The 18,781-nt window shown below is 38.2% G+C and overlaps 3 protein-coding genes across 7 annotated transcripts; all 3 read left to right on the top strand.

Moving 5' to 3' along the window:
* Positions 1–1,125: 1,125 nt before the first annotated feature.
* On the top strand, positions 1,126–5,497 carry LOC126611429 (probable galacturonosyltransferase 14). Of its 4 annotated transcripts, none has more exons than XM_050279723.1 (6): positions 1,126–1,784; positions 2,740–2,795; positions 2,926–3,084; positions 3,219–3,809; positions 3,965–4,267; positions 4,512–5,497. In XM_050279723.1, exons 1-6 carry the CDS (start codon positions 1,598–1,600, stop codon positions 4,794–4,796), a joined length of 1,581 nt encoding a protein of 526 aa, XP_050135680.1. In that variant the 5' UTR covers positions 1,126–1,597; the 3' UTR covers positions 4,797–5,497. The 4 variants fall into 4 exon arrangements, with proteins under 4 accessions (XP_050135680.1, XP_050135681.1, XP_050135678.1 ...); XM_050279724.1 differs by having other exon boundaries at positions 1,127–1,784; positions 2,929–3,084; XM_050279721.1 differs by having other exon boundaries at positions 1,127–1,808.
* Positions 5,498–8,024: 2,527 nt separating this feature from the next.
* LOC126611435 (membrane-anchored ubiquitin-fold protein 1-like) lies at positions 8,025–11,264 on the top strand. 2 transcript variants are annotated; one of them, XM_050279730.1, is made up of 5 exons: positions 8,025–8,317; positions 8,768–8,983; positions 9,843–10,007; positions 10,743–10,837; positions 10,926–11,264. In XM_050279730.1, the coding sequence occupies exons 2-4, from the start codon at positions 8,851–8,853 to the stop codon at positions 10,796–10,798; spliced, it is 354 nt and encodes a 117-aa protein (XP_050135687.1). In that variant the 5' UTR covers positions 8,025–8,317; positions 8,768–8,850; the 3' UTR covers positions 10,799–10,837; positions 10,926–11,264. The 2 variants fall into 2 exon arrangements, with proteins under 2 accessions (XP_050135687.1, XP_050135686.1); XM_050279729.1 differs by having other exon boundaries at positions 8,026–8,317; positions 8,765–8,983.
* Positions 11,265–13,469: 2,205 nt separating this feature from the next.
* LOC126611427 (chaperone protein ClpB3, chloroplastic-like) lies at positions 13,470–18,523 on the top strand. Its single transcript, XM_050279716.1, has 10 exons — positions 13,470–13,959; positions 14,068–14,286; positions 14,675–14,912; positions 15,045–15,240; positions 15,465–15,519; positions 15,690–15,840; positions 16,084–16,392; positions 16,516–16,781; positions 17,039–17,965; positions 18,058–18,523. The coding sequence occupies exons 1-10, from the start codon at positions 13,699–13,701 to the stop codon at positions 18,388–18,390; spliced, it is 2,955 nt and encodes a 984-aa protein (XP_050135673.1). The 5' UTR covers positions 13,470–13,698; the 3' UTR covers positions 18,391–18,523.
* Positions 18,524–18,781: the final 258 nt, after the last annotated feature.

Genomic DNA, 18,781 nt, shown 5'->3' with positions numbered 1-18,781 from the left:
GATGCCAAAAACGACATAATCCCCTTAACAATGTGCCCAAATTGTCGGCGAAGCGAAAACGGCATCAAACACGACACGAACAAAATGAAGTCCAACTTCTAGATCTAGGTCCTTGATTAAGAAATTGAGAATAGTGCGTGTTCTTGTAGGATATTAACAGTAAGGTGTACGAGACTTCGTTAGATTTAATTTAATAATCAATCATGACATGCAAATATACAGTTTAATTCACGCGAATATGCACTTTGAAGAGGCGTTTGATTTTGATTTTGGTTTGAATTTTCCTTTCTTGTTGTGCTAAAACGCATAACAATCTCATTCAATTTCTTGGCAATCCGTAGTATACTAATTTCATTTGATTAATGACTTATATCCTATCAATAAGTGACTTTTGTATCATTCTCTATTTTTCATCTTTATTTTCTTGAAAACAAAAGCAATAACTCAATAGTTGGTAAAGCAATAACTCGATAGTTGGTAAATGCGTATGATCACGTCATTTATAGATCACTGCTAATAAAATCGTAAGATTTCCTTGTTTTTTAATACCACTGACCCCATCCCACTCAATGTAAAAGCTGCATAGTGAAGCTTCTCTCGTATAACCCATGTTAGACCACAGTCGAAATATTTTGATTTGTGATGCTATCAATATATCATCCCAAATGTTACATCATCTTGAGTTACTCGTAACAATGGACGATATATTTCTATGGGCAAATAATGTTGTCTTTTTTCTTTTTTTTTAACTTATGTAAAAAGATATACCTGACCGTTCTAACATACTAATTGTTATTTATCTTCAATTTTAACCTAAGTAAATTTGCTAACGCCCAACTAATTATCTTAATCAACCACAATCAACCACCAACCACATAACCACAATCCTCCCATCTTAAACATAGGAAGTTAGGAACACCATTTCTAAATTTAGCCCCAAACTTATCCTCAAAGGTCAAACCTTCCCTCCCCAATTCTCTCTCTAAAGCCCAACACGGTTTTGTGTTTTGACTTTAAAAAAAATTTGAAGAAAATCGAATATTAAATTAATTAAAATCTTAATTAACAAATTAATTAGTAATTAGTGATACTTTATTATTTTCCTGGAAAACGAAATTAGATCGGACTAATCGAGTCGACCAATCAAAGACGTCCTCACAAACTCATCGGAAGGAAAGCTTTTGCACAAAAACAAAAACAAAACCAAAAAAAGGACCCTTTTTTCTTTCTCTCTTCTTCCATTCTCTCTCTTGATCCATGCTTCCCGACCCAGAAACCCATATAGATTGTTTGGTTGAGATCTGAAATTAATTAATCAAAAAAGGGGGGAAGAGGAAGGAAAGATTGCCCATTTTTCGATTTCGTCGAATCTCCAATGCGGTCTTCGCGAAGGCCCGGAAGAAAGAGCAAAGATTTGAGCAGGAGGAGCGGCAGATCTGAGTTGGGCAGCGTCGAATCTCGTTGTGGGTGGGGATTTGGAGTCGGGTTTGGATCTCATGGTGAGGTGGGCATGGGCGGCGGTGGCATTGAGTGGCGGTAGGTCGGGCGGTGCTATTGAGTTGCAGAAGAATAAGGAGGAGGGGCTGCATAGACGACGATGCAGCTTCACTTCTCGCCTAGTATGAGAAGCATAACGATCTCGAGCAGCAATGGGTTTATTGACTTGATGAAGATCAAAGTCGGAGCTCGCCACATCTCTTATCGAACGGTTTTCCACACCATTCTAATCCTCGCTTTCTTATTGCCTTTCGTCTTCATTCTCACTGCTGTTGTTACTCTTGAAGGTGTCAACAAGTGCTCCTCATTTGGTACTCTTTTTATTTATGTATTCATTTGATTTTTTTTATTTATTTTGTCAATCCCAATTGATTTTTTTTTTCAGGTTTTGTTTGTGTTTAATTGCCTGTTTATGATAGTTATTGATGGATCTTGACTTGCCCATTTGATTGTTATTGTTAATGCTGGCTTGATTGGATCAATCCGATTGAATGGTTCTGTTAACCGGGTCCATTTGATTCGCAACGAAATCTAAACCAAATCAAATCAAATTTTGATTGATGGGTCTCCACGTATCGATTCCTGTTTTGGCAATCTGTTAGTATTGGAATTCAATGCCATTGGGTTGGTTTGCTTATGTAGTTCTGCAGTGTATCATATATTTTTTTGTGAGATTTGAAGTTGATCAAATTGTTCATTTCATTGTGTTGATTGGTTCGATATGAATTAAGATTTGAGATGTTCTGTTTCTGTATAGGATGACTATTGTCAAATCAACTATTCATTTACGAATATCCATTGTTCATCTAAGCTAGCTATTTGTTTAATCTAAAAAGTCGAGTGTGAAAAGTGATAAGATTTCCCGCTTAGTTTACCAAGTCAAGTACCCAGAAAGGATTGTATGCTTACTATTTTATTTAATGTGTTCAAGGATTATGTAATAGGCTCGGTGATCTCTGGTACTTAAACCTTAATTAGAATTGTAGGCATAACACCGATTCTCTAAGTTTGTCCCTAAATAGATCTATGTTCTTCCCTTATCATGTGATACTTTAACCGTCTATAACTCTTCATGATTGATCATCTGGTTTCTTAGATTTTCAACTTTTTTATTGTAACTTTGTGTTTGCTTTCTATGCTTGCTTTTATTATCTATATGTTTCTTAGGTTATGCACCGCAACTTTTCTCTAACACTTTGACATTGAATTTGTGACTTTTGTTGCTTTACTCTTGTGCTTCAGACTGTTTAGGTAGGCGCTTGGGACCAAGGCTTCTGGGTAGGGTTGATGATTCAGCGGTAAATAACTTTTTTCTCCAGTTGCTATAAATTTACATCAACCAACTCTGTATTTAAGTTTTGATTTCAGTCAGTAAGTTTAATGTATGATTATCTAATCTGGATCTTTGTGGTTGTGGTGACGACACAGCAGAGACTGGTTAGAGACTTTTACAAGGTTCTAAACCAAGTGAACACTGAAGAAATCCCGGCTGGTCTAAAGCTTCCAGATTCATTTAATCAACTTGTTTCCGAAATGAAGAACAACCAGTATGATGCAAGGACCTTTGCTTTCATGTTAAGAGCAATGGTACGTTGTGTTCTATAAAAATAAAAATAAAACGTAATTTGGGTCATGTTTCGTATAGTGCATTAATAATTTTGGAGAAACCCTTGGTAACTGTTCGCACCCTAAAAATAATGTTTTTTTTTTTTTTTGTGTAGATGGAGAATTTTGAAAAGGAAGTCAGAGAGTCTAAGTTTTCAGAGTTGATGAACAAACACTATGCGGCAAGTTCTGTACCCAAAAGCATTCACTGTCTGTCTCTGCGTTTGACTGATGAATATTCATCCAATGCTCATGCACGCAAACAATTGCCTCCTCCAGAATTACTGCCATTGCTCTCTGACAACTCCTATCACCACTTTGTTCTATCAACTGATAACATTCTGGCTGCTTCAGTTGTTGTTGCTTCTGCTGTCCAGTCATCTCTACAACCTGAAAAGATAGTCTTCCATGTCATTACTGACAAGAAAACCTACGCGGGTATGCACTCATGGTTTGCACTCAACCCTGTGTCCCCTGCTATTGTTGAAGTGAAAGGTGTGCACCAATTTGATTGGTTAACAAGAGAAAATGTGCCAGTCCTTGAAGCCGTAGAAAACCAATATGGAATCAGGAATTATTACCACGGGAATCATATTTCAGGGGCCAATCTTAGTGCTACAACTCCACGGACATTTGCATCAAAATTGCAGGCTAGAAGTCCAAAATACATATCCTTACTCAACCATCTCCGGATTTATATTCCTGAGGTAACCCTCTTCTTTAAGTTGGAGACTTTGAGTCGATTGCAGTTCTTTTATCTTTTTGGACAGGTGTTCTACATTTATTTGATAAATTTTATAAGGTTTTCTTGTACTTGTATTATGTCGAAGTGTGTTTCCTGATCATCTGTATATTGTGACAGCTATTTCCCAACCTTGATAAGGTGGTTTTCCTAGACGATGATGTTGTGATTCAACGAGATTTATCACCACTTTGGGGAATTGACCTTGGAGGAAAGGTCAACGGAGCTGTCGAAACTTGTAGAGGTGAAGATGAGTGGGTAATGTCCAAGCGATTCCGGAACTACTTCAATTTTTCCCATCCCCTCGTATCAAAGAATTTGGACCCTGAAGAATGTGCATGGGCTTATGGGATGAATATTTTTGATCTCAATGCCTGGAGAAAAACAAATATTAGAGAGACTTACCATTCGTGGGTGAAAGAGGTAAAATCGAAGTAGTAGAGCTTCCCTTACTTAGGGTTCTGTTCATTTTTTTTCATTTTCTGGTGGAATGATGAATCTGGTGATAATTGCGATGTAGAATACGTATGCAGTCATGGTTATTCATTTATTGGTTTCATTTTCTTCGAAATCATCTTCAACTGCATTTTACTTTTCCTTGGAAGTCAGTTCTTAGCACGTAACTTGTGCATTGTTTTAATTTACTTTAATTGGTTTCCCTGTGCAGAATCTGAAGTCAAATCTGACAATATGGAAGCTTGGGACCCTACCACCCGCTTTAATTGCATTTAGAGGTCATGTTCACGCAATTGATCCAAAGTGGCACATGCTTGGGTTGGGTTATCAAAATAAGACCGATATTGAATCTGTGTCAAGGGCTGCAGTTATACACTATAATGGTCAGTCAAAACCATGGTTGCAGATTGGCTTTGAGCATCTTCGGCCATTTTGGACCAAGTATATCAACTACTCAAATGACTTTGTAAGGAACTGCCACATCTTGGAGTCATAGCGGTTGTCTAGAGGTGCTCAAACAGGATATGGAACAAGAGAAGACGCGATTATATGGTATTCATGAAGTTTTTTTTGCAGCTCGAAATTTTTCGAGATATATTTGAGAAGACAAGCAGAAAATTCACCGTCGGGGTAGAACTTCCCAGGTCCGGAATCAATTTCATCCCCTGAAATTCTGCAGACAACAACCAGCATCCAGCATCCTCATTATCACAGCATGAGATTCATTCTTTCATTCTGTAACATAGCAATCTGTCCTCATTTTTTGGTTCGGAGAAAGGATAGTATTATTGGTCTTCACGGCGGGGGTTTGGCTTGATTTCTTAGCACACACATGAGAATAAAGTGAAATTCAGACGACAAGGTGCCTTATGTCAATAGCATCATACTGGTTGGTGTAGGGAAGGGAAAGGCTAGGACAGGTCTTTTGTGAGGCTCTCCCATTAGCTCAGATATGTTTCTTTTCGCTCCATTTTTTTTCCATCCGAAAATATTTTCTCGTATTCATTTTTGTTAGTAGCCATTTCTTCCCCCTTGTTTATTTGATATCACGATGTTGAACTTTAGGAGTAGGACATGGAGATTGCTCTGTTACAGGTCCCATTGAATTGGGGAGCTGTTTTTAGGTACATCGATATCGGTATTTGTTTATGTACTGTTCACGATAGACATTTAAAATGTGCACATAAATTCTTTTTTTTCCCGGATTCTCTTGTTCGTGTTTATGATCTTTCTATTTTCTTGCCTTACAAGTTTGGCATCCTTGATTAGTTATGTCATCTTGAAGACCGAGTGATGAGCATGAAACCCTAGAGGGTTGTTGGTTCAACTCGGGCAACCGTCGAAAACGTTTGTAGATTGGCCGACGGCCGACGTCCGACGTTTTCTTGTCCGGCCACGGAAACGATGTCGTTTTCGTTGTGTTTTGGCGTGGCGCTTTTGGAATGCATCAAATTTTAAACCCATGATTATTTACTAATTAAGGATTCTTACAAGTGGGACGTTCTAAGTTGATGGTGACAAGGAACCCATAATCTTCTTTAGCAATTTGGATATTTATTTTGCAATTTTCGTTAGACGAGAGATTTTCTAGTGAATTTTTTTCCAATTATATATTCACATTTAGACTTGTAAACTGGTCGGGTTTATCGGGTTTGGATCGGGTTCAATCCGACCCGTTAAGTTAGCGGGTCACTTGAATCTGATCCGTTAAGCTAATGGGTCATCCGTTTCATCTGTTAATAATAATAATAATTATTATTTTTTTTTGCATAGAATTTATTTTTTTTTGTTAAGACTTTACTGAAATTACTAAAATATTCTCAACTAACAGATGCTAACGGGTTGATTCAAAGTGACCCGTTATTTAACGGATTCATCTGTTAACGACTCAACTCGTTAAACATCTACTCAAATACTAATATTAACGGTTCAGGTTAACTGATCGGATCCAAAATTTCAAGTCTAATCGCATGTAGCATATCGTCTCGAAAAAGAATCTCTCCCCCTCTCACATTAGAGGAGGAAATGATTGTAGTTTCTGATATTTCAATTTCTACGTTTCTAATTAATTAATTTGGCCCACATTTGATTAGACCCTTTTGGCATTTTGCGTTTATATATAAATAAAAATATTTTTTTTTGAAGTGCATGATTAGCGATGTATTAGTGGTACTTAGTTGTTAATTGTATAAAAAATGAATTTGATTATTCCAAAGCCTAACGATTTAATTGGAAGAATCTGAAATCCTCTTAGACATACATACATGTCATGATTTCAACCACCCATCTACCCAAAAACCATACACAAATGTACATTGTATGTAGTTAATGCGGAATTCACATCTTATTGACGATAAAAAATTACTCATCTGTGAATGATTTATCTAAAATGACATCTTACTAACAGTTAGAAATCACGGACGTGTGTCTTTGACTCGTGTGAATCTCACATTTCATCAATAGTAAAAAATCATTCACGGCGCTTAGATCAGCCATAACAAAATCCTCAGTACAAGACCAAAAGGCCAGAGGCCAAAAGGAGGAATGTTAAACTGGCATCTTCTCAGCGTGTTTGACCCATGAACCTCACACTCTGCCGACGTAAAAAATCACTCTACCGACGTAAAAAATATCACTCTGACTCATCTTCTCAAGGGCCAAAAGGATAGTAACAAAATCCTTAGTACATGACCAAAAACCCAGAGGCCAAAAGGAGGAATGTAAACGTTAAAGATATGGTAATGTATTGTTCTCCATCATCTCAGCCATCAGCCATAATTCATCGACAGATTTTGAGATAACGACCTTTCTCCCACTACCTCCCTTTCAATTTTTGGGCCACCACCAATCCATTTTGCCAGGCACCTTACTATTTTTGTTGTTGGACAAACGATGTTATCTACATTAATAAGAGAGGATGAACTTAGTCTCACAATGAGTTAGCAATAATATGGTTCAAATTCGTATTTGGCGAGAATCGAACCTAGAACCTCTCACTTACAAGTGAAGAGGAATACAACTACACCGTAATACTAAGTGGCTACTGTTTTTTTAATTTAATTTTTTCTTATATTTTAAAATTATTTTACAATGCTTATTAGCATTTAATGAAAACGCATTAGATCGATAGATTCCCCGTTCTCTACTCTACTACGATATAAATTAATCACAATTCGTTGAATTAATATCATCATTAACTGTGAGTCCCTTGTGAAAATGCAAACGTTATTTTGTGGTTATGATTCGTGAACAATACCAAAGGTAACGGGTGCGTGAGAGAGAGAAACTTATGTGTAGGTTGTTATCGTGATTGCATCATAGTCAATCAAGTATTGTCATGCATTCTCTTTTGAGTAAACTAGTTGATCGGTGATCGTCTCATTTACTATATTATCAAGTATAATATAAAGTTTGAGATACCTGACAAGTGAAAATATAGTAAATCGAACGATCACAAACTTACCTTACCAAGAAAATGTAGTCAATCAAATAGTGACGAGCTCACCTTACGGAAAAAAAATTCAGGGTGTCGGGAATACAACTTAGTACATAAAGTATTATAACACAAGTGATTAGATACTTAAAAAAAAAAAAATTCAAACACTTATTTTATAACATTTAGTATACCGTGACATGTTTTCGACGTAATAAAAAAACTTTCTCCACCTTACCTTTAAAGAAAATTGAAATAAGAAGACGTTTGGAAGAAGTGGAAGTTCGCAAAAGCCAAAGGGTGACTTTAAAAAGAGAGAAAAATGTGTCCATTTCCATGGCCATAGGAGATTGCAAGGAGCAAGGCAATGGAGGCATTGACCACAGATTTAGAATACTTTGAAAACTCCGAAACACCCTCGTTTGTTTCCGGGACCTTCTTATTTGATCTCTTCTTCCTCTCTGACTTCCCTCTCTTTTAATTAAATCCAATAAACTCCCATTCCACTTCTTCTACCGGATTTCTGAACCAACTCTCATCAGACTCTGCAGAAAGAGAAGAACCCAGATCAGTTTTGCAGCCAAGTAAGAAAAAACCCATCAAAGTTATTCCATTTTTTCTACTGTTTTGCTTTGTTTTGTGATTTTTTTAGACTTTGGAGACGACCCAGTTGGGATTTTTTTTTTTGGATTTAATCAGCACCCATTTGATCAGTTTTTGAGCCAAGTGAGCAAAAACCCATCAAAGTTCATCCATTTTCTTTACTTTTTTGCTCTGTTTTGTGATTTTTTTTTGGACTTATGAGTATTTTTAAAGTTATTTGGATTTAATCGGCCGCACCCATATGAAGCTTTTAGCTGGATTCGTGGATGCTGACAGCTAAACCACAGCTGTTAGTGATTTCCATGCTGTAAAATAGCAAGCTTTTTTACTTACTTTCCATTTGAAGATTGCTGTAACTTGTTTAGTTTCCTTGTATATTTTCTTGCTGACCAATTTAAGAATCTGGTGTATTGATTGCTTGCTTGTAGAAGAAAACCAAGATACTTCTGGGATTTTCAATTCATTTGAACAAGTAGAAGAAAAAAAAGCCCTTGAAGGTGTGAGATTGTTGGAGATGGCAGGGGTGCAAGATCAATTGGAGATCAAGTTTCGGTTGACTGATGGATCAGATATCGGCCCCAAAAGCTTTCCTGCTGCTACCAGTGTTGTAAACTTGAAGGAAAGCATTCTTGCTCAATGGCCTAAAGGTTGGTTCTTCTTTTTCGTTAAGATCAAAAGAAGAATTAAGTCCTTTGCTGTTTTGGTGTTTGATTGCAAAACAATCAGTCTCAGCAGTCAGAAAGATTGTATGGAAAAGTTGCGGGAGGGAATTCGAATTGGTTGATATCGGATCATAGTTCATAACTCTAATCTGTCTTTGAATTTTCTGTGAAGTGATACCTTAACCGGACCATCATCTGATTTACAATTGACTAGAGTCTTAGGAACATACTGTGAACTTGTTATTTCATTTGAAGAAAATAATTGGCGATCAGCGTGCTTTTTTGTTATTTCAGTCAAATTTTTAATGGCATGGTTTAATTGGTAATATCTTTGTTCTTTCTTGCTTCTCTTCCCCTCTTTTGGTCTTAAACTTTTTTCCTGAATTGCGTAACCAAATATTATCATGCTCTCTTTGGGGAATTCGAGGGTGACAAGTTAATTGTTGGGAAATCATGGTTGTTTTAAAATTCGATTGCATTTTTGGTTCGTATGAACATGATTAAAAGCACCCTAGGGCTGCTTATGTTACATGGGCGAGCGATTGATGGCACGTCCCATTCCTTTTATAGGCAGCCTTTTTGAAGGTGCTTAATGTGATTAACCTGATGAGTTTTATTACAGACAAGCTAGCTGTAACAAGGGGCATGACCTAGGAGCTTTAGAAGATGAAGCAATGGCACTATGAAATCTTTGAATCTCACATTTTTTTCATGCTCTTTAACCGTTCTCATTTACCATCATAAGATCACTCTATTTTGTTAATTTTTTTCCATGCATGATGAACTTCGGTCGCTTGATTAATGTGTTTGACCTGTTTAACCACAATACGATTGTTGTTACCAGAGAAGGATAATGGACCGAGGACTGTCAAAGATGTCAAGCTAATAAGTGCGGGACGAATACTGGAGAACAACAGAACAGTTGCAGAGTGCCGGAGTCCATTATGTGACGTCCCTGGTGGAGTTACAACTATGCATGTTGTTGTTCAACCACCTTCACAGGAGAAAGGTACACTATATTTATGAGATTCACAAAACTATAACCAAAGCTTTCTGTATAAAGACTTTTTTGTTTTGTTTGTAGCCAACATCTCAAAGAAGATAATCTCGATCACTTTTTTTCTTTTGGCAACAACTTAGAAGTGAAAAAATAAACATGGTTCTTCTGTTTTGAACAGCACATGCTTCTTCTGTTTTGAACAGCACATGCTTCTTCTTTCCGGAAGTGGGGTGGGGGACATCTGTTTTCCAAACTAAGCAGTTTCTTTAAATTTTGCACTTGCTATTTAATGGAATTCATGTTCATAACATAAAGAAGATGCCATTTTGTCTAGTAATATTCTGTTTATTTTCCCTTTAAATTTTGCACTTGCTATATAATGGAATTCATGTTCATAACATAAAGAAGATGCCATTTTGTCTATTAATATTCTGTTTATTTTCTGTTTTGTACGCGATTATCACTTTTCAATTGTGCCCAATTTTTCTCCTACCCATATTTGATTAAGAAAATGTATGTGGCGGAAATGGAAAAGACAAGATTTGATAGATTATTTCGATGTTTGCAAGTATATGTCATTCTCACTAAAGTTTGTCAAGCCTGCACTTTTGGTATTAGCCACCTTTTGAGTAGGAAAAACACCGAAAAAGTGCTGCATCATCTTAATCACCTGTCATGACTAGAAGAGATTGTTTTGCTTATATGCTTCCACATGATCTAAAATTTAATGCTTACCTTTAACAGAAAAGAAACTGATGAGCGAGCCAAAGCAGAACAAATGCGTTTGTGTTATATTATAACTTTTGCAGCTCAGATTGTGGGGATAACATCATTCTTAGGTGAGTGTTCATTGCTTCTCTTTCGTGCCTCCTCTAAATCTTATCGAATCCGCCTTTAGATTGTCTCCCTCTTCGCCTTTTACTGTAGGTGAAGGAGAGTTGGAGCTAATAAAAGAAAATGAAATGGATCAACTTGCTGATAGATTCAGCTCCATTGGAATTATGCAGGCTTCTTGTCATATGTCATGCGTTGGTGCAGGTCCGTCGTACTTTATTTGCTGTTAAGTCCGTCGGACTATGCTACATCACACATTCATATCTAAGATTTCTATGTAAAGAGTTCTTGTGCTGCATTTGTATTCACGTTTTACAATCGAATTTGTTTCATTCACCGTGTATAATTTTCAACCGTACCATCTTGGAAATCATATTATCTCAAGGAATTGGCAAAGCTCTTGATGGGGTTGCCACAGTGCTGCGTTATGCACTCCGTTGTGTGGTGCAACAAAATGCTATGCCTTCACAGCTTGGGCCATAAACAAGGGTTTTAGTTTAGGTATAGAGGTTGAGAACTACAGAACTTTTGCCTTGTAATCAAACCACCCATGGAGGGTCAAGCGAAAAAATCTGTGTTCTTCATTTAGGTTGGATTTGATCTGAAAATTTATCGATCGATTCACAATGGAGGTTTTGGTATTGGGCAGTGTTTTCAACACACGCACAACCCCTGTTAATCATGACCGTTGATTTTACTTTGATTGTAATCTAATAGCTACAAAACCAGAAGGGTGTGTATGAAGTGAGAAATGGTGTGCGGAAAGCACTATCCTTTGGTATTTATCCTAAACCCCGTTTGTATTCAAAATTATGAAGCAAAGCAACTTGCCTAGCTTAAATTTTTTACATGGTCTAGGTAGTCATTCACTAGGCTTAATTACCAACAAATGATTTTTCCAGCTACCGAGCTGTACTTCACATGTCATATCACTTGAATACCGAAAAATTTGAAAAGTTTCTCGTAGGCATGCTCTTCGGGAGTTGCCTCTTACTTTCTTGGACATTTTATAGTTAATTTCTAGTGGTTGAGAGTATTTATCTATTATGCTTGATAACTCTTTTCCTTGGTATCTTCTGTATATAAAAAAAAAAAAACGTACATGATTAAAAAAAAATGAAGTTTTCGTGTTTTTGTGGAGACCCCAAAGTGCCCATGAAAAAGAGGAAATGTATGTTGGGATTGGATCATGTTCCTTCTTGTGGGTTTGGATTGAGACATGTTACACTTTAAACAACACATAATATCATATGACACTCTGGTTTCTATTGTAGGCCTATTTTACTGAGGGAAACTAGAGAGAGAGGGCCGGTGGTAGATAGAGAGAGAGAAGATCGTGAGAAATTATACGTATTATTTTTTCATGACTTGTGCTTTTATTTATACTAATAAGGAGAGAAATTTACTCTTCAAGTAATACAAGTTGTACAAAAAAATATCTTCTAAAAGATATTGTAGAACAATAATTTACTAAAATTTACAAAATTACACTACTAATAAAATAAAATTGTGTTTCACAAGCATATATAACCTACTCTAGAAAAACATACACATCCTTGCATTTTGGTTAATCCGGCCCCACCTGTGACAAACGTGGCAAATTTTAACAAGTCCAAACCAATGGTGCTCTTACTGGAGGAGACGGACAATGACATAACTACCATAACGTACCTTGTGCTGGTTGAGGCCGATCAGATGCTATACATAGGATGCTAGAACGGCCTTATCCAGCACTAGTTACATAATGCTGGCATTAACTAGTTGACATCGAACGACATTGAGGTGCTACATTATGAAAGATTGTTCAGTGTGATCGGAAAACAAGGTCATAAGCCACATGGTATTTATATAACTGGTGGAATTTTTTTTTCATGTATCTTTCTAATTGTATAATGATATGTAGTGTAATGCCGTGTGTTCGGTCTGAAAATATCTCCTGCACCAGTGCCACAAAAGTTATTATCGTACCGAAGATCTTCTCATTTGTTGTAAGGTCGACGATATGTGTGCAGTAAAATAAAATAAATAAGACACAATATTTACGAGATTCGGCAAATGTGCCTACGTTCTCGGGGCAGTAGTAGTACTTTCTTTCATTATCTGAAATAATAAGAGTACAAAATAATTCTCACTATTTTCTCTTTTCTTTTCAGCCTAGTTCATTGGTAATTTCTTCTGCATTTCTCTTCTTTCCTCTTCTCTTCCTTTCCTTCATAACTCCTCTTTCTTCCTTTTTCTTTCCTCTGTATGTTTTTCTTTCATCTCTTTTTTCTTCTTTTCACTTCTTCCTTCCTCTGTATACTCTCATCTTATAGGCAAAATATTACCATAGCAACACCATTCACTTTACAAGCTTTTCAAATGAATAGTGAAATACTGTGTATGAATAGTAACACATCCGTTTTTCTTCATATAAATAATAATCCTTTTGATTTTTTTTAGATGAATAATAATAAACTATTGATGTAGACCATTATTATATAACAAATCCCCATATTCATCAAATCCAATGGTTAATTAAACAACGCCACGTGTACGGTCGTACCAAATAATTCTCGACGATTCCAGACGTCCCCTCTCTTTCTTTTCGGTGACGAAATAATAATAATAATAATATAAATTAAATTCGAAATTTGCGCTTCGTTCGTTGGCTTCACTCTCGCTGAGACTCGCTTCACGGGAAGCTGCGAGAAAGCTCTCCACAGAGTCCGCGTCTTTTCTCAATTCCCACGCAAAGCCAATTCTCCTTCCTCCTTCCTCCTCCCACCATTTCAAAGCAACCTCCTTTTCCTCCTCCTCTGCAAACCCGGATCCCACTTCCACAACGCTCCCACAGCAATCGCAACCTTTTCTTCCAGCTCCTTCAATGGCGTCGGCGACCTCGCTCTCTTCTGGGGTCGCTCTTGTTCATCTTCCCCAATCGGGTTTTCCCAAATGCTGCGATAAAGCTTCCGTCTTTGCCCGCCCCCACCACTCCCTCAGCTTCAATTCCCGTGCCGACTCCTTTCAGGCGTTCATTTCACGGCAGTTGACTCCGAACGGTTCGTTCCGAACCGGGTTGTGGAGAACTAATCGGAATTCGAGGCCTTTCGTCGTGCGCTGTGAAGCTTCAACTGGAAGGGGAAGGGTATGGTTTATTATTTATGTTGTTTTGGCTTAAACGACGTGTTGGGTTTTCTTATTTTTGTGTAGAAAGTGTGGACGTCACGGGGTTTTGGTATTTATGGAGTGGCAGATTACACAGCAGGATTTTACAGAAATGGCGTGGCAAGCAATTGTTTCGTCGCCGGAAGTGGCGAAAGAGAACAAACATCAGATAGTGGAGACTGAACATCTGTTGAAGGCACTCTTGGAGCAGAAGAATGGTCTTGCTCGTCGGATTTTTTCCAAGGTTGGGGTGGACAATGCCCGGCTTCTCGAGGCCACTGATAAGTATATTCAGCGCCAACCAAAGGTATTTTTCGGATTTCGCTGTAATGATTCAGCACACGAATTTGGTTTTGTTTATGAACTTTGGCGTTGCTTTGGGATTTTAAGAGAGTAAATTAACTGGAGTAGATTAATGACCGAGGATAGCTGTGAGCCCTGCAAACTTAGATTATGATCTGTCTGAGTATGCTGTTTCTAGATTGTTTTGATTAAAATTACGGCTTTGGGAGGCCATTAAAGCGTAAGATGGTGTTGGAATGAGGTTTCCATCGTAGTTTTCAGACGGTGTATGGGATACTAGAAACACGTATTCAATTGACTGATAGGATGACATAGTACATACATTTGCTACTTTGGTGTTTTTATGCTGAACCTGTGATTGACTTATCTCCGTTTCTGTCTAATTACAATAGGTTTTTGGTGAATCTGCGGGCTCAATGTTGGGACGTGATTTGGAAGCCTTGATTCAGCGAGCCAGGGATTACAAGAAAGAGTATGGGGACTCATTTGTGTCTGTCGAGCATTTGGTACTTGGTTTTTCTCAAGATCAACGCTTTGGGAAGCAATTATTTCGGGATTTTCAAATATCCAAGGAAGCTTTGAAATCTGCTATAGAATCCATAAGGGGGCGCCAATCAGTTATTGACCAAGGTTGTACTGTATTTCATTACTTTTTCGTTGCAGTCTTCTCATGGTGCTTGATAGCCACTTCTGCGTTCTGTTTGTTATGCTATCCTTTAATATCTTGTTGTACGGGATTGTGAATCTCCATTTGTGTTGCAGATCCTGAAGGGAAATATGAAGCACTTGAAAAGTACGGAAAAGATTTAACAGCTATGGCAAAAGTAGGAAAGCTTGACCCAGTAATAGGAAGAGATGATGAAATTCGTAGGTGCATCCAGATTCTCTCCAGAAGAACAAAGAACAACCCGGTGCTGATTGGTGAACCAGGTGTCGGAAAAACTGCAATTTCTGAAGGGTGAGTACCTAGTTGTTTGCCTGTGTATATGTGCATACAGATATATGAAAGCATTATTGGCTTCCCGCATAAAAAGCTATCCAGTTCTGGCATGTCTTACGTTATCTGTAATCTTAGTTATTCAACAGCTTGCTCAAACCTTAATCTGTGTTGACCTTGTTTGGAGGCCTTTTAGCGACTTAGTCTCTTTTGTGTACATCAATCTAACTCTAGCTCTTCAACAGGCTTGCTCAAAGAATCGTGCAAGGGGATGTCCCACAAGCTCTGATGAATCGTAAGGTGTGTGCTCTATATTGAGATTGATTCGTCCTACCAGTAATATGTGCTTTCCCCTCACTGCCTTGTGCATATGCTCTGCTATTGATAAATTAGTTATGGGGAAAGTAGTAGCACAGTTCTGATAAATTGGTTGCAAAATCCGGATATTTGCATGACCAATTCCTTTACAGTTAATATCCCTTGACATGGGCGCACTAATTGCTGGGGCAAAATATCGGGGAGAATTTGAGGACAGGCTGAAGGCAGTACTCAGGGAAGTAACAGAATCAGAGGGCCAGATAATCCTTTTTATCGATGAGATCCACACAGTTGTTGGGGCAGGTATTAAGGTTTCTAATCTAAAGTTATTTTCATATATTTTGGTGGTATAAGCATTTAATGATCAATCTTTTAATACCTTTTTTCTTCTGTTCCTGTTGTCCTCTGTTATTGAGTTTGTTTGGTCCATTGAATTTAATCCATTAACGTTTTCGAAATCTAGTAATAGTTCCATTAAGGGGGTTTGGTTCGTTGAAAAATAATGATATTAGCTTTAGGGAGATGATGATGTATTGTTATGATCAGGTGCTACAAACGGTGCAATGGATGCTGGTAATCTCTTAAAACCCATGCTTGGTCGAGGAGAGTTGCGGTGTATAGGTGCAACAACACTGGATGAGTATCGTAAATATATTGAGAAAGATCCGGCATTGGAGCGTCGGTTCCAGCAAGTTTATGTTGATCAACCCACAGTGGAAGATACCGTTTCAATACTCCGAGGACTGCGTGAGAGATATGAGTTGCATCATGGAGTCCGCATTTCTGATGGTGCACTGGTGGAAGCTGCAATTCTCTCGGACCGTTACATCAGTGGGCGATTTTTACCCGACAAAGGTAATACTATCACAACAGATACAATAAACATTTTGAACCATCACTGCTTGAACTAGAAATTTATCCATGCACTTGTGTAAGATGTCAGTGTTACATGGATCCTAATATTCCCTTTGATTGCAGCTATTGACTTAGTTGATGAAGCTGCTGCTAAATTGAAAATGGAGATTACGTCAAAGCCCACGGCCCTAGATGAGATCAATCGTTCGGTGTTGAAACTTGAAATGGAGAGATTATCTCTTACAAATGATACGGACAAATCTTCAAAAGAGAGATTGAACCGCCTTGAAGCTGAGTTAGCTCTCTTAAAAGAAAAACAATCCGAGTTGTCTGAGCAGTGGGAGCATGAAAAATCTGTCATGACTCGCATTCAGTCAATCAAGGAAGAGGTGCGTACTTTTCACATGTTTTCCTCATAGGTTTTGTTTTTTGAAATTCGTTAAGCCCTGTTTCTCTTTATAATTCTGTTCTCTTAGACCAGTTAACATGACAATTATTTATATTTTTTCCAAAACGTATAAAGATATATAATTCTGAAAGAGAACGACTAATTATTAATTAACTGGGCTAATAAGTGAAAAATGGGAAGATAATTTGAAAGAATTTGGCTATTAAGTAATAACTGACAAGTCTGTGTAATGTACAGATTGACAGACTAAATCTTGAGATCCAGCAAGCCGAACGAGAGTATGATCTCAACCGTGCGGCTGAGTTGAAGTACGGGAGTCTGAATTCTTTGCAGCGTCAACTCGTTGATGCAGAAAAAGAGCTCGATGAGTATATGAGGTCTGGGAAGTCCATGTTGAGAGAGGAAGTTACTGGAAGTGATATTGCTGAAATAGTAAGTAAGTGGACTGGTATTCCTGTTTCCAAGCTTCAACAATCGGAGATGGAGAAGCTCTTACATTTGGAGGATGAGCTGCATAAACGTGTTGTAGGTCAGGAGCCTGCAGTGAGATCAGTGGCTGAAGCTATTCAGCGGTCTCGGGCAGGTCTCTCAGATCCTCATCGCCCCATTGCTAGTTTCATGTTTATGGGTCCCACTGGTGTTGGGAAGACAGAACTAGCTAAGGCCCTCGCCTCCTACTTGTTCAACACGGAAGAAACACTTGTAAGAATCGATATGAGTGAGTACATGGAAAAGCATGCTGTTTCAAGATTGATAGGAGCTCCACCTGGTTATGTGGGGTATGAGGAGGGTGGACAGCTGACAGAGGTGGTTCGCCGGAGACCATATTCAGTTATTTTGTTCGATGAGATAGAGAAGGCACATTCTGATGTGTTCAATGTGTTCCTTCAAATTCTAGACGATGGGAGAATAACTGACTCGCAGGGTCGTACTGTGAGCTTCACCAACACTGTCATCATTATGACCTCAAATGTGGGTTCACAGTACATACTAAACGCTGACGATGACGACACTCCTAAAGAGTTGGCTTACGACACTATAAAGCACCGGGTACTGGAGGCTGCAAGATCAATATTTCGCCCCGAGTTCATGAACCGTGTGGATGAGTACATAGTTTTCCAGCCCCTGGACCGTGATCAGATAAGCCGTATTGTCAAGCTACAGGTAATTTCGAAAGTGCTTTTGGCTGACCAAACTCTCGTTGTTGACATATATAATCATCATTCTTGCTCACATCTTTTACGTTTTTATCGCAGTTGGACCGAGTGCGAAAGAGAATTGCAGACCGCAAGATGAAGATCAAGGTGAGCGATGCAGCTATCGAGCTTCTCGGAAGTCTTGGGTATGATCCAAACTACGGCGCCAGGCCAGTGAAGCGGGTGATACAGCAGTACGTCGAAAACGAGCTTGCCAAGTGCATATTGAGAGGAGAGTTTAGGGAAGAAGACACAGTGGCCATAGACACAGAGGTGACGGCATTTTCCAGTGGCCAGCTCCCCCAGCAAAAGCTAGTGTTCAGGAGGTTGGAAACCACCGACTCAGAATCTCCGGCTACAGAGAACCAAGAGGCTTTCTCGGAGGCTCGGTAGACGATGACAAAGTTTGGCAGAAAATATAGTCGGAAGTTTTCTCTTGTATATGAACCTTTTTTTTTAAAGAAAATTATAAGCTTTAAAATACGCTTGAATCTTTTGGTTCCCAATAAATATTTCATATTCCCGACATCTTATTTTTCACGGATTTTGTTGCCTACCCTTTATCAAGGTTAAAGATTTTTCGTTTTTGACTTTCTGACGCTGCGTTATTTGACGTGAACATTGATATAATGATGTAAATATCTTTGTATGTTAATATAAAAATCCGGATTCACTTGAGCAACATGTAAGCATATCCGAAGTTGAGGAATCTTCATGGGCTCTGACGTATTTACTCAGCTTTATCAATTGAACTGGTATTAGACAACTATCATTGCATGCAATA

This window comes from Malus sylvestris, chromosome 17 (genome assembly GCF_916048215.2).
Source record: "Malus sylvestris chromosome 17, drMalSylv7.2, whole genome shotgun sequence".
Classification (NCBI taxonomy): Eukaryota; Viridiplantae; Streptophyta; class Magnoliopsida; order Rosales; family Rosaceae; genus Malus; species Malus sylvestris.
The sequence above is the reverse complement of the archived record's forward strand: the minus strand, read 5'-3'. Positions and strand labels throughout refer to the sequence as shown.